Source organism: Prionailurus bengalensis, chromosome B4 (assembly GCF_016509475.1).
Source record: "Prionailurus bengalensis isolate Pbe53 chromosome B4, Fcat_Pben_1.1_paternal_pri, whole genome shotgun sequence".
Lineage (NCBI taxonomy): Eukaryota > Metazoa > Chordata > Mammalia > Carnivora > Felidae > Prionailurus > Prionailurus bengalensis.
Window position 1 is genome coordinate 134,192,671 of NC_057358.1, and position 13,996 is coordinate 134,206,666.

The following is a 13,996-nucleotide window of genomic DNA, read 5'->3' on the forward strand; positions in this document are numbered from 1 at the left end:
AGAAATATAAAACATAAGAGTAAAAGATGATTGTAATTCTGTCCTCCTTGTGTCCTCAAGAACCCAGAAGAAAGAAGGCAAATGAAATATAGAGAGGTTACATAAAAATTCTGTGGTCTCAAATTTTAATTGAAATATCAATATGCGCTCAGGGGCGCCTGGGTGACTCGGTTGGTTAAGCTTCCTACTTCAGCTCAGGTCATAAGGTTCGTGATTCAAGCCTCGCATCAGGCTCGCTGCTGTCAGCACAGAACCTGCTTCAGATCCTCTCTCTCTGCACCTCCCCTGCTTGCCCTCTCTTTTATTTATTAAATTTTTTTTAACATTTATTTATTTATTTTTGAGACAGAGAGAGACAGAGCATGAACAGGGGAGGGGCAGAGAGAAAGGGGGACACAGAATCTGAAACGGGCTCCAGGCTCTGAGCTGTCAGCACGGAGCCCGACGCGGGAGATCATGACCTGAGCCGAAGTCGGACACTTAACTGACTGAGCCACCCAGGCTCCCCACGCTCTCTCTTTTAAATATAAACATTTAAAAAATTACATGAAGTGAATGAAAAATAGAGAATTAAAATTATTACCACTTTGCAACACCCATTAATGTATAGATATAAGTACTAAGGATCAGTGGCTGCTAAGATCACAAAAAGAGATAATCAGATATTATGTGCCTCCTACAATTTTGCCAAGTACTACATATAGCCAGTCTTACCAAAGAGACTGAACCTGAGTCTGATTCATTCTTGGGGTCCAACTGCCAATTTGTAACAAATAAAAAAGACAAAGGAATATGTTGAACTGCGCTAAGAGGATATGTATGTTAGCTCGAGTTGCCGTAACAAAATACAACAGACTTAGTGGCTTAGACAACAAAAATTTATTTCTCACAGTTCTGAAAGCTGGGAAGTCCAAGATCAAGGTGCTAGCAAGGTAGGTTTCCTCCGGAGGCCTCTTCTCCTGGCTTGTAAGCAGCCGCCATCTTGCTGTATGCTCACATGACCTCTTTTACACAAAGAGAGAAAGTAAGAGAAAGCAAGCTCTGTGGTGTCTCTTCTTATAAGAACACTAATTCTGTCAGAGCAGGGCCCCGCTTTTATGACTTCATGTTACCTTAGTTACTTCCTTTAGAGGCCTCATCTCCAAATACAGCCACACTAATGGGTAGGGCTTCAATATAAGAAGTTTGGAGAAACACAGGCATTCATTCTGTGAATACAATTAGCAAAATTCAGACTGTGACAAACTCTGTATTTCAAACAGCCTGGATTCTTTAACACATAATTTACGAGGGAATAAAAAAGGCTAGAAAAAAGAACCTGTTGGGGTGCCTGTGTGGCTCAGTCGGTTAAGCGTCCGACTTTGGCTCAGGTCGTGATTTCACAGTTTGTGAGTTTGAACTCCACATTGGACTCTGCTGGCAGCTCAGAGCTTGGAGCCTGCTTCGGATTCTGTGACTCTCTCTCTCTCTATCCCTCCCCTGCTCACACTCTGTCTCCCTCTGTCTCTCAAAAAATAAATAAACATTAAAAAAAGAGAAAGGAACCTGTTGACTAAAAGAGATTCAAGAGACAAATCAAATTTATTTTAAATAAGCAGGAAGATAATTATCCTGGGATTCACATTTGGGTTATAAAATAGTTTTTTAAATACAAGGAATGGAAAGTGACTGTTAATGGATACAAGAAGGGGGAGGGGGCATGAAAATGCTCTGGAATTAGATAGTGATGATGGTTGCACAACTTTGTGAAAATGCTAAAAACCATGGAACTGTAAACTTTTTAAAGTGGGTGAATTTTATGATCTAGAAACTATATCAGTAAAAATGATAAACATGTACATGCAAATGAAAAACTACAAGGAAATGATAACTGGGAAAGTTAGAGTAATGGTTACATGCTGGGAGAATTGTAATAGTTATGAGGCACATAGAAGGGACTTCTGTGACAGTTGGCCAAGTTCCACCTTTTATCTGACTGGTCAACCTTACACTAATTTCTTAAGGTATTTATATTTGGTTTGTTTGGCTTTCTGTGCCTCTGTTCTGTTTACAATAAAAAGATTTTTTTCAAAAACTAAATAAATTCTAAAGCCGATAAGGACAATAGCTGAAACGGATAATTCACTAGGTGGACTTTACAGTCCAATTGGAGGCAGAAGTCAAGTGAACTTGAAGAGAAATAGAAATTATCCAGTCTGAAGAAGAGAAATATACTGTAGAAGAATGAACAAAACCTCAGAGACCTATGAGATATTTTCAAGCCATCTAACACACATCTAATTAGAGCCCCAGAAATTGAAGAGCGAATGCGTCAGAAAAAACCTTTGAAGAAATAATGGCCAAAATCTTCCCAAGTGTGGTGAAAGATAACAACTTATAGATGTGAATTACATTATTGACCACCTTGATTGTATTGACATTTGTCCAACTTGTACAGCTCAGATTTATGCATTTTAGTGTATATAAAATTTACACTAAAAATAGAACTATTAATGGGGCACCTGGGTGGCTCAGTCCAACTCTTGATTTCGACTCAGGTCGTGATCTCACTGTTTGTGGGTTCCAGGCCTATGTCAGGCTCTGTGCTGGCAGTGTGAACCCTGCTTGAGATTCTCTCTCTCTCTCTCTCTCTCTCTCTCTGCTCCTCCCCTGCTTGTTCTGTCTCTTTCAAAATAAATAAACTTTTAGAAAAAGAACTATTAATGGGCACCTGGTGGCTCAGTTTGTTAAGCATCAGACTCTTGGTTTTGTTTGGCTCCAGTCACGATCTCGGGGTTCGTGAGTTCAAGCCCTGTGTCAATTAGAGCCTCCTTTGGATTCTCTCTCTTTGCCCCTCCCCTACTTGTACGTGGGTGCATCCTTCACGCTTTCTCTCTCTCTCTCTCTCTCTCTCTCTCTCTCTCTCAAAAATAAGCAAAATAAATAAATAAATAAATATTTAATTAAAATTTATTAAAAACTCTTTAGAAATACTGTGGGGGTTAGAGTGTGGGCAGCCTCATAGTGACACAAATATAACATGTTGCTCATGGCCAAACTTGGATTTGGGATGTAGATGTTCATTATACTCATTATATTGTTATATTTAACCATTCTTATTAGGGGACATTTAAAGTTTATTACAGTGAACATTTTTATATACTCAGCTTTCTTTGAATTTCAAATATTTTCTCTTTTTTTTCAATATATGAAATTTATTATCAAATTGGTTTCCATACAACACCCAGTGCTCATCCCCAAAGGTACCCTCCTCAATACCCATCACTCACCCTCCCCTCCCTCCCACCCCCCATCCACCCTCAGTTGGTTCTCAGTTTTTAACAGTCTCTTATGCTTTGGCTCTCTCCCACTCTAACCTCTTTTTTTTTTCTTTTCCTTCCCCTTCCCCATGGGTTTCTGTTAAGTTTCTCAGGATCCACATAAGAGTGAAACCATATGGTATCTGTCTTTCTCTGTATGGCTTATTTCACTTAGCATCACACTCTCCAGTTCCATCCACGTTGCTGCAAAGGGCCATATTTCATTCTTTCTCATTGCCACGTAGTACTCCATTGTGCATATAAACCACAATTTCTTTATCCATTCATCAGTTGATGGACATTTAGGCTCTTTCCATAATTTGGCTATTGTTGAGAATGCTGCTATAAACATTGGGGTACAAGTGCCCCTATGCATCAGTACTCCTGTATCCCTTGGGTAAATTCCTAGCAGTGCTACTGCTGGGTCATAGGGTAGGTCTATTTTTAATTTTTTGAGGAACCTCCACACTGTTTTCCAGAGTGGCTGCACCAATTTGCATTCCCACCAACAGTGCAAGAGGGTTCCCGTTTCTCCACATCCTCCCCAGCGTCTATAGTCTCCTGATTTGTTCATTTTGGCCACTCTGACTGGCGTGAGGTGATATCTGAGTGTGGGTTTGATTTGTATTTCCCTGATGAGGAGCGACGTTGAGCATCTTTTCATGTACCTGTTGGCCATCCGGATGTCTTCTTTAGAGAAGTGTCTATTCATGTTTTCTGTCCATTTCTTCACTGGGTTATTTGTTTTTCATCAAATATTTTCTTAGGATTGATTCTTAGCACAGAATTATAAGCTCAAATTTTATGAATATTTTTATTAAAACCTTTGACTTAATCAGCTATACTAATTTACACTCCCCATCAGCAGTGTAGAAAATACATATCATACACCGCACCAGCTTAATTTTTTCTCGTTTTTCTCCATGATTGCTAAAGAAATTATTATTCTAAGGATACCTAGTAGCCAGAGTATCTACTAGTGTATCTCATGACATAGGCTTTACCTACAAGAAGTAGATTCCTAGGCTTTGTTTTCTTTTGCTTTTTAAATGTTCATTTATTTTGAGAGAGAGAGAGCACATGGTGAGAGTGGGGGAGAAGCAGAGAAAGAGGGAGAGAGAGAATCCTAAGCAGGTTCCACACCAACAGCACATGAGCCCAACCTGGGGCTCGAACTCAGGAACTGTGAGATCATGACCTGAGCCAAAACTAAGAGTCAGAGATGCTTAGCCAACTGAGCCACCCAAGCACCCTTTGTGTGTGTGTGTGTGTGTGTGTGTGTGTAAAGTGGTAAAAAAAAAAAATGGAAAGGATCAAGCTGAGGCTGGTCTGACCCTCCAGATGCATTCATGGCTGACTTTATCTGCTAGCCTCACCTCATGTATATCTGCTAATCGTTTGCAGGAGAGGCTGTTGCTGCCCCAGCTTGAAGAGTTATTGTTCTTCCTATTGAGTGTCTAGGTCACAATTAAGGTCCTGTCAGTACTGATATATTGATACTGATTAGGTGTCAACAATGCCCCATCATCAGCACCTTGGAGTTTTTCCTAATCAGACTTGGAAGCAAACTTCCTGCAATATCAGATTATTCCAAATGTGAGTTCTTTGGTTTTCCTGTCCCCAGATTCACAGCACCTCAGGCAGAACTCTATGAAGCTGTTCTAGAGATTCAGAGAGATTGTCTGACGCTCTGCTCCCCTGGGACAAGCTTGGAGAACATCTACAGCTTGATGCTGACACTGATAGCCCAGAAGCTGAAGGAGTTGGGGATTGTGAAGAACATTAAGGAAAATAACGCCTTCAAGGTATGGCCCCTCTTTTGACCTCGGCTCTCAAGAACACCTGATGTGCTGCTGGGTTTCAGCCTCTAGAAAACTAATTAGATTTAAAAATGGTCTTTGTGATTCTTCATCTAGAAGAGGTTTAGATTGAACATGGATTAAAACAAAAGGAGTCAGTACTTATTTCTTCCAGAAGATGGCAGCACATTCTAGATCGTTGCATCCTGTGTAAGTAGCTCAGTGGGCAGAAAATATAAAATGAAGGCTGATGCAGACAGAATGGAAAAGGACACAAAAAGGATAAAAGGTTAACTCTCAATCCTTTTGTGGTGATTTTGAAAAGTAGAAATCATGGGGGAGGGTGTTTGTTGCTTCAGTGACATTGGTGAGACTAACAATATCCCCAAGGGCCACATCTTTGGTGAATTTCATCTGTAGCCAAAATGTAATGATATTCAGTAAAAATGTAAAACCTTAGCTGTAAATTAAGATGCCAGGTGGCCACACCAAACAGACCATTAAGGCATCTCATCTCCAAGTTTAGGCTGCCAGGATTTCTTTTATCAATAGGAAAGACGCTATAAATTCCTCCTGCTGCTGCAGCCAACAAATCTAATTAACAGATAGGAATATCCAAGCCGGTAAATGCCTAATAATTACTGTGTTAATTTAATGTCCTGTGCCTACTCCACAAGTTGCTGTGAGATATTCAGTCTCCAGAGCAGGCTTTCTGAGAGGGACTTGTGAACATTGAAAAGAGAACTATTCTAACATAATCATCCTCCCTCCACCCTGAAAAGAGTTTCATTTACTGTAGTCATTGCTGGGGTTACCCAAGTCAGCATGTATGTAGTATATCAAATAGTGGGAATGGAAACTTGGACGCATTCGAATGCCATCAACAGAATTGCATTTAAGAGGTAGCAGTTTGGGGCGCCTGGGTGGCGCAGTCGGTTAAGCGTCCGACTTCAGCCAGGTCACGATCTCGCGGTCCGTGAGTTCGAGCCCCGCGTCAGGCTCTGGGCTGATGGCTCAGAGCCTGGAGCCTGTTTCCGATTCTGTGTCTCCCTCTCTCTCTGCCCCTCCCCCGTTCATGCTCTGTCTCTCTCTGTCCCAAAAATAAAAAAAATAAAAAAATTAAAAAAAAAAAAAAAAAAAAAAAAAAAAGAGGTAGCAGTTTATCGGTTCTCTTAGGCATTAACCAGAGGACAGGTTAAACCTAAGTGGCAGAACCAGGGGGGAGGTATTAACACATATGTCACTGATCGATACATGCCCAGCTTTCCCCTTAAGGGGTCATTGCCCTAATAACACTGTGGTGATTATCTTTTCCAGACTGCTCGAAAATACTGCCCTCATCACGTTGGCCATTACCTCGGGATGGATGTCCACGACACCCCTGACATGCCCCGTTCCCTCCCTCTACAGCCTGGTATGGTAATCACAGTAGAGCCAGGTAAGGGCAGGTGCAGGCCCTGATCCCGTGGGACACATGACACTATCAGGTAGAAAGGTAAATGTTGTTTAGTTTTACCTGAACCAACATAATTAAATTAGGAGAGACAGGAAAATGGATCTCTTCAGTGTAGAAGGGAATTTTATTTTAGATTTTCCTTGAGCTTTCCTATTTAACATCACACAATTTGTTTCATTTGACTTCTCCAGTAAACAACAGATGGAGACTGCTTTCTATAAGTAGATATTAAGAAATAAATCTTTTTTTAAACCCTGCCTTTCCCGGGGCCAATTTCTATTCGTCTCCTGTTTAGTGGTGGGATGCTCACGCCTCTAAAGCCACAGGTGCTTTCCTTCAGAGAGCTGCTTTGCTTCTTGGTGTCCAGGTCCTTTCTCCCAAGTTTAACAGGAAGCTGGCAATCTAATGCCTCCCCGGCTTGAACGATCCTGGGCAGTGGACAGAATTCCACAGAAAAGTGGTGGTCACAGTGGAGTGTAAGGACTGATGTTACAAGAGGGATTTTTGGTTTTGTTTTTTGTTTTTAATTTTGAGAGAGAGAGAGAGAGAGAGAGAGAGAGAGAGAACCTTAAGCAGGCTCCATGTTCAGCTCAGAGCCCATGGGGCTTGATCCCACAAGTCTGGGATCATGACCTGAGTCAAAATTAAGAGTCAGATGCTCAACCGACTGAGTCACCCAGGCACCCCAAGAGTGATTTAAAAAAATTTGTTGTTGTCGTTTGAGAAGGTGGGGGGGGAGCAGAGAAAGAAGGGGACAGAGGATCCGAAGCGGGCTCTGTGTGGAAAGCGGAGAGCCCATTGCAGGGCTTGAACCCACGAACCATGAAATCATGACCTGAGCTGAAGACAGACGCGTAACTGACTGAGCCTCCCCGACGCCCCCCCCAAAAAATTTATAATGTTTATTTATTTTTGAGCGACACAGAGTATGAGCAGGGGAGGGGCAAAGAGAACTGGAGACACAGAATATGAAACAGGCTTCAGGCTCTGAGCTGTCAGCACAGAGCCCGATACAGGGCTCAAACTCATGAGCCATGAAATCTTGACCTGAGCCGAAGTCAGACACTTAATTAACCAGCTGAGCCACCCAGGTGCCCCCCAAGAATGATTTTTAAATTGTCAAGAAAATGTATTTCAACAATAGATTTCAAGTGTTTTCATCTCTAAAGTATATAAATTATAGTTGGGACCCGACTTTATAGTACCCAGTCACATGTTGCTATTATGTATGCCTTATGTATTATTCAGTATAGTCTGGTGGTGCATGGGTGCTTCCTTAGACTTTGAATACATTTTCCTTCGCTGATCTTTTTTCTTTTTATCCCAGGGCAGCATCTGTGAGTATAGTGGAGGAAGTTTCCAGTTTCTTAAATATGAAAAGACCTGTTCTTATCTTACTTCATGATTAGAAAGGGGACTCTTAGAATTGTCCAAATGTCTGTTAAAGTCTTCCTGTTTCTCTCTTACTCTCCATTGTGTACATCAGTTATATTTACGGCTTATTGGAAAGAACTTACTTGAGTTTTTCTAGTTTATGGTTGTTCAGGCTAATAATCTCAAAATAAGTGTTTTTCATATATTTTAAAATACTTTATGTCCTTATTTTAGCAAAGTTCCCTTTTCCCATGGGATGACTCGGGAGAGAAGGAATGCATTTATATAATCTACTGGTTTCTGGCACATATTAACATACTCAAAAGTAACTTTAGTGGCCTGCTTGAACCACTAGAATATGACAGAATCATGATCACTATTATCATGGTCACGTGGCGCCTGTAGTCTAGTTCACAAAACTAGAGTAATAGTTCTAGCAATGATAGCCAACATTTATTGACCATTATGTGCCACACACTTTTATGTGTATTATCTCAGTTAATATCCAAAATCTAGGTAGATACTGTTAGGATCCCAGTTCTACAGATGAATTGTAACACAGAGAGGTTAACTTACTTATCCCAAATCATCCACTTACTGCCATTTATGAACAGCACATTCTTTTTTCTACTTTTCAGGCATTTATATTCCAGAGGATGACAGAGATGCCCCAGAGAAGTTTCGTGGTCTTGGTGTGCGGATTGAAGATGATGTAGTGGTGACTCAGGACTCACCTCTCATCCTTTCTGCAGATTGTCCCAAAGAAATGAATGACATAGAACAGATATGCAGCAGGGCCTCTTGACCCTCACTGCAGCCCACGTGCAGCTCAGGTTCAAACGGGGTGTTTGTTCGCATCTGTGCGCGTGTCCTGAGTGTGTGTGTCTCTGTGTGCACATTTATACATGTGTTCTCTTTGGGAGTGTGGCAACTGTATGAATGTATGTAATTGTGTGTGATCTTTCTTTGTTGTAAGTATCTAGAAATCTGGGAAATTGAATTTTTGAACTGGATGTTACTACAACTTCAGTAACATTAACTCTATACAGTTAATGACCAAGGCAGTTTGAATTTTTAAATGTAAAGAAAAATCGTGGTTACATATCTCCATGCATTCCAGTTAACACAATTAAATATACAGAAACTTTTCTCCTTCTCTCCAGGTCTTTCCCTTTCTGCACTTTGGCTAAGATCTACCTAATGTCATAAGATGTTTATGATGCTTGTATTTTGAGCTAACCACCAGTGTCTCTGCCTATACTAAAAACCACCTGTCAGTGATTGTGGGTGGCTAGTACATACCTTCCATAACTGCTGTCCATTTTTTCCAGATCCTACGTCTCTACTGGAGCCATATGAGCCCTTGTGGGCACTGGTGTCCTGCAGTCCCACCATTCAGCTCTAATCCAGATTCTAGCAACACTAACTATTAAAACAGTTTTGAGTTTTTCTTGCTATTTGGCTGCCTATGGCCTGGAAAATGTTTAGATTCTTGATAAGGGAAGAGATGGAAGAGAAAGAAAAACATATTTGTGTCTTCTGTAGATCTAGACCTCTGTCCATCTGTTCTCAGGCTGAAGATGATTCCTATCCCAGGCATCCATGCTTTCTTGATAGATTCTTAGTGCACTGACCCTTATGGCACACCCTAGAAGCTGCCGCCCCGGGGAAAAGGTAGATCCTCTCCTTAACCCTCTTGAAGTCGGAGGAATGGCACCCACGTTTCAGAGAGATGCTCCTGTTACAATTCTGTAGTTTCCTCTAGTGCAAAATGCGGAACTCACCAAGAGTTCACCAAGAACATCCTGTGATCCTTTCATTTCTCTAATATTAGCCCTGGAAGGGCAGTAGGAAGGAGTCATATTTCCCTCAACACAGCACTGGCTGCAGTCATACAAGAACTCAGTTTGCAGAATGAATAGGGCTAGATTGTCACAGGTGGTTTATTTGGGAGCTTCTGTCCTAGAACTAGTGTGTTCACCTCCTTTAAACCTGGATATGGCCCAAGATGTACAGAACCTGCTGGTCGTTAGAGCGTAAAGTCAAGGGATTTTACGAAAGAAACAGGCGAGGGGATTAACACTTGGTGTTAGATATTTGCCCGTCTCACCAGGAAAACCCAAGGTACACAGCCAAAAGCAGACACACGGCATCATCAGGGGACAAAGATCATGTTATAAATCAGTGATACACACGGTGTCCTGCCAGTGCTCACCCTCGAATGCTTGGCTCTGCTAAGCAGCTGTGGGAACGGATGGCCACACAGCCGGAGTCTCGTCCCCAGGCCTGTCCTCCCCGCCTCCCTCCAACTTCTCAGCCCTATGCTACTTTCTAAAAGAAGGGGACTGAAAATAAATCCACAACTTCTCACCCTCTGGGCTTCTGTGGCCCCAACAACCCTTTCCTTGGATTGAGTTTCCTTTGTTCATTTACAATACTGAAATAAGGAATTTCCTTTTCTGGCTATAAATCGTTTTCAGGAGTCTTCAACTTTCTAAGTAAAAGCCCAGTGACTTTTATGTATAGCGTCATACCTGGACATGAAACAGACTTCTGGTTAGAACCTAGTCAAGTTCTGCAGCTGTCACGAGCCACAGAATGGCTGTTGCAGAATTCTTCTGGTGATTTTTAGTCCCTGGCCCAAGTATATTGTCCTTTGAGTCCCAGATTAACTTCAGTAGCTAAGCATCGGATCAGACTATCAGCACCATCAAGAGCCGGCCTAGTGTTTCTGGGCCGCCTGATATATTCGGGATTTGTTAAGCAGATAGTGGTGCACAGTGCAAGAATCTCACGCGTTCTTAGCCACACCACAGACATGCCCCACATTTCCTCCATGTCGAAGTCTCATACACCAGCCTCTCCGAATGAAAACCTTAATTCTCAGAAATCCTTCAAATGTTACACTAGGATCTTTCTCCCTCAGTTGAAGAGAGATGGTTGGGTCATTGATGATGCATACCATCTAAATGAAGGAAGCACTTCCAGATAGGCTCTGCCACGTCCGTTTGTGTGTTTGTCTCAGGAATTGCTGTTTTTCTTCATTTATTTTTATTTAATAAAACACAGTATTTTATTTAATAAAATACTCCTGTTTATTTAAAACACAGGAGTAGAAATACTGGAGTAGAAACCCTCCTCTTCCCATAGTCTTCATATCCAAATTAGGAAGGTACTCCTCATGAGATGACTTAAAGTTCTCTTTGTGTCTTCTTTTAAAACTTGGTTATTCTTTCACTAAGCTTTGTAACAAGGTCAGAAAGGGAAAAATCCTACCATAGACATTATATCTTAATTTGAGATAAAGATTCATAAAATAAGAAAACCCAAGATAAAGACATTGTAACTCATTAAAATAGGAAAATTGAGCTGTTATATTTTTCAAAGCTTAGATAACCAACACCCTCCTTTAGCTTTCTTGATAATACAAAGATTACAGATCTGATGCAGGAGTGCTGGCTCCCCTTCCCCCATGTCTGTGTGAGAGATCACAAGTAAGGCATGGGGACTGCCCACCAGGTCAGCGGTGACCTCAGAGTCCTTTGGAACACTGTGTTTCCAATAACCGCTACCAATAAAACAAAGTTGGGATCTGAGTCAGAACCTATCTGCCACCCCTCAGTTGGCATATGATCAACAATAATGTAGTGTGTGTGTGTGTGTGTGTGTGTGTGTGTGTGTGTGAGTGTTAGAAAATAAGTGAGGACCCAGGCTGGTGGAAGCATAAAGGACCCTCTTGGAAGAGGTTTTTATGATGTTAATTTTTTTTTTTTTTTTTTAAATTTTAGTTTCCTGAGGTGGGAATCTGTCACCTAAAACTTAAGCTGATAGCTGATAGGGTTACATTTTAAGCCTGGGAAAATATACTTCAAGCTGAAGTGTTTAATGTTCCTAATATAATGAGAAAGTGAATGCATCATTAATGCTAATGTTTAATGAGAGCAGAATTCCGTTGTCACAAAGCATGTGGGTCCTCCTGACTGTTCTCAACCTCTGCCTAAGTGTCACTGAGGAACTTGGCGTGAGCATCAGTATTGCTCAGATCAGGGGTCCCCACTGAAATCAAGGCCTTACAGGGTGTGCTCAATGAGGATCTGAGAGAGCTGCAGGCCTTGCTAGCATTTCTTAATGCTTTGTATGACTTTTGTGCAATTATACAAGTTCAGTTTGAACAGAACGCTGTTACTTTTTAAGGCTCTATCCACTGAAAATAGGTATGTCATTTCCCAACAAGGGAAAAGCATTTATTACTATCATTTTAAAAATAAACCATATAACAGTGTGTGGCGTGTATGTGTTATTTTCACATCTAGAGTTTACAGCTTTAAATGTGAGAACGTTTTGTTTTACAAAATGTCTTATAAAGAGGCACACCTGGCTGGCTCAGTCAGTAGAGTGTGCGACTCTTGATCTCAGGGCTGTGAGTTCAAGCCCCACGTTGGGCGTAGAGATTACTTAAATAAATACATATTTAAAAATATATAATTTAGGGACACCTGGGTGGTTCAATCAGTTACATGTCCAACTCTTGATTTTGGCTCATGTCATTACCTCATAGTCGTAAGATCAAGCCCCACATTGGGCATCGGGCCCCTGTCCTGGGCATGGAACCTGGGTGGGATTCTCTCTCTCTACCTCTCTCTCTCTCTCTGCCCCTCCCCTGAATAAACAAATAAAAATTTAAAAAATATATACAGAGTATTAACTGCTGTCACAAAATCATGATTTAGACTTGAGATGATCTTATCAGAGGGGGGAAATGAATGGATTAGATCCAGCCAATTAAAAGATTGACTCAAGTATCTAATGTATAACACGGTGACTATAACTGATAATGCCATATTGTGTAATAGAAATGTGCTGAGAGAGTAGAACACAAATGTTCTCACCAAAAGAAGTGGGAGGGGGGGAAATAAATATGTGAGTTGATTGATACATGTGTTAATTAACCAGGTGGGGGGACATCCTTTCACAATGTGTATATCAAGTCATCATGATGTACACTTTAAACATCTTACAATTTGGTTAGTTACACCTCAAGAGAGCTAGGGGGAAAAGGTTGACTCTCCACAAAACTGACCCATAGGTCTCCAGACAGCCCCTGTACCACTCAAGACTATAAACTTTGGCCATGAGCATTTTATGAAGGATGAATTTTGTAGGGAAGTAATACCAGTGTGCAAAGTTGTAAATTTGTGAACTTTCTCAGCCATATAAAGAGCCATAAATGTGGCCATTTCTTCCTAGTAGGAATCCTCTTTAAAATCTGAAGCTTTCTGGCTGGCTCAGTCAGTAGAGCATACAACTCTTGATCTTGGGGTTGTAAGTTTGAGCCCCGTGATAGGTGTAGAGATTACTTAAAATCTCTAAAAAAAATTTTTTTTAATCCTTAAATAAAATCTGAGGCTTTCTGTAAAGTGTGCCTCCAAACATTTTTCACATACTGGCATACATAAAAAGATATTTGTGAGGGGGTCCCTGGCTGGCTCAACTGGTGGGGCATGTGACTCTTGATCTCGGGGTTGTGAGTTTGAATCCCGCATGTGGTATAGAGATTACTTAAAAATAAAATTTTCTGGGGCACTTGGATGGCTCAGTCGGTTAAGTGTCCTACTTTGTCTCAGGTCATGATCTCATGGTTTGTGAGTTCAAGCCCCACATTGGTCTCTGTGCTGACAGCTCAGAGCCTGGAGCCTGCTTCGGATCCTGTGTCTCCCTGTCTCTCTGCCCCTCCCCTGCTCACACTCTGTTTCTCTCTCTCTCTCTCTCTCTCTCTCAGAAATAAATAAACATTTAAAAAATTAAAAATAGGGACACCTGGGTGGCTCAGTCGGTTGAACGTCTGACTTCGGCTCAGGTCATGATCTTACAGTTCGTGGGTTCGGGCCCCACATCGGGCTCTGTGCTGACAGCTCAGAGCCTGGAGCCTGCTTCGGATTCTGTGTCTCCCTCTCTCTCTGCCCCTCCCCCACTCACACTCTGTCTCTCTCTGTGTCTCAAACATAAATAAATGTAAAAAATTTTTTTAATTTAAAAAAACATTAAAAATAAAATCTAAAAGAATATTT

General features: G+C 41.3%; 1 protein-coding gene across 2 annotated transcripts in view; it reads left to right on the plus strand.

The window, feature by feature from the left end:
- Nucleotides 1–10,447, plus strand: part of XPNPEP3 (X-prolyl aminopeptidase 3) — a 77,629-nt gene extending 67,182 nt beyond the window's left edge. For both annotated transcript variants that reach the window (XM_043562698.1, XM_043562699.1), the window contains 3 exons: nt 4,924–5,104; nt 6,416–6,536; nt 8,567–10,447. In XM_043562698.1, coding sequence (XP_043418633.1) covers nt 4,924–5,104; nt 6,416–6,536; nt 8,567–8,733 — 469 coding nt within the window. In that variant the 3' untranslated portion in view covers nt 8,734–10,447. The remainder of the gene's footprint in view (nt 1–4,923; nt 5,105–6,415; nt 6,537–8,566) is intronic.
- The last annotated feature ends 3,549 nt before the right edge of the window (nt 10,448–13,996 follow it).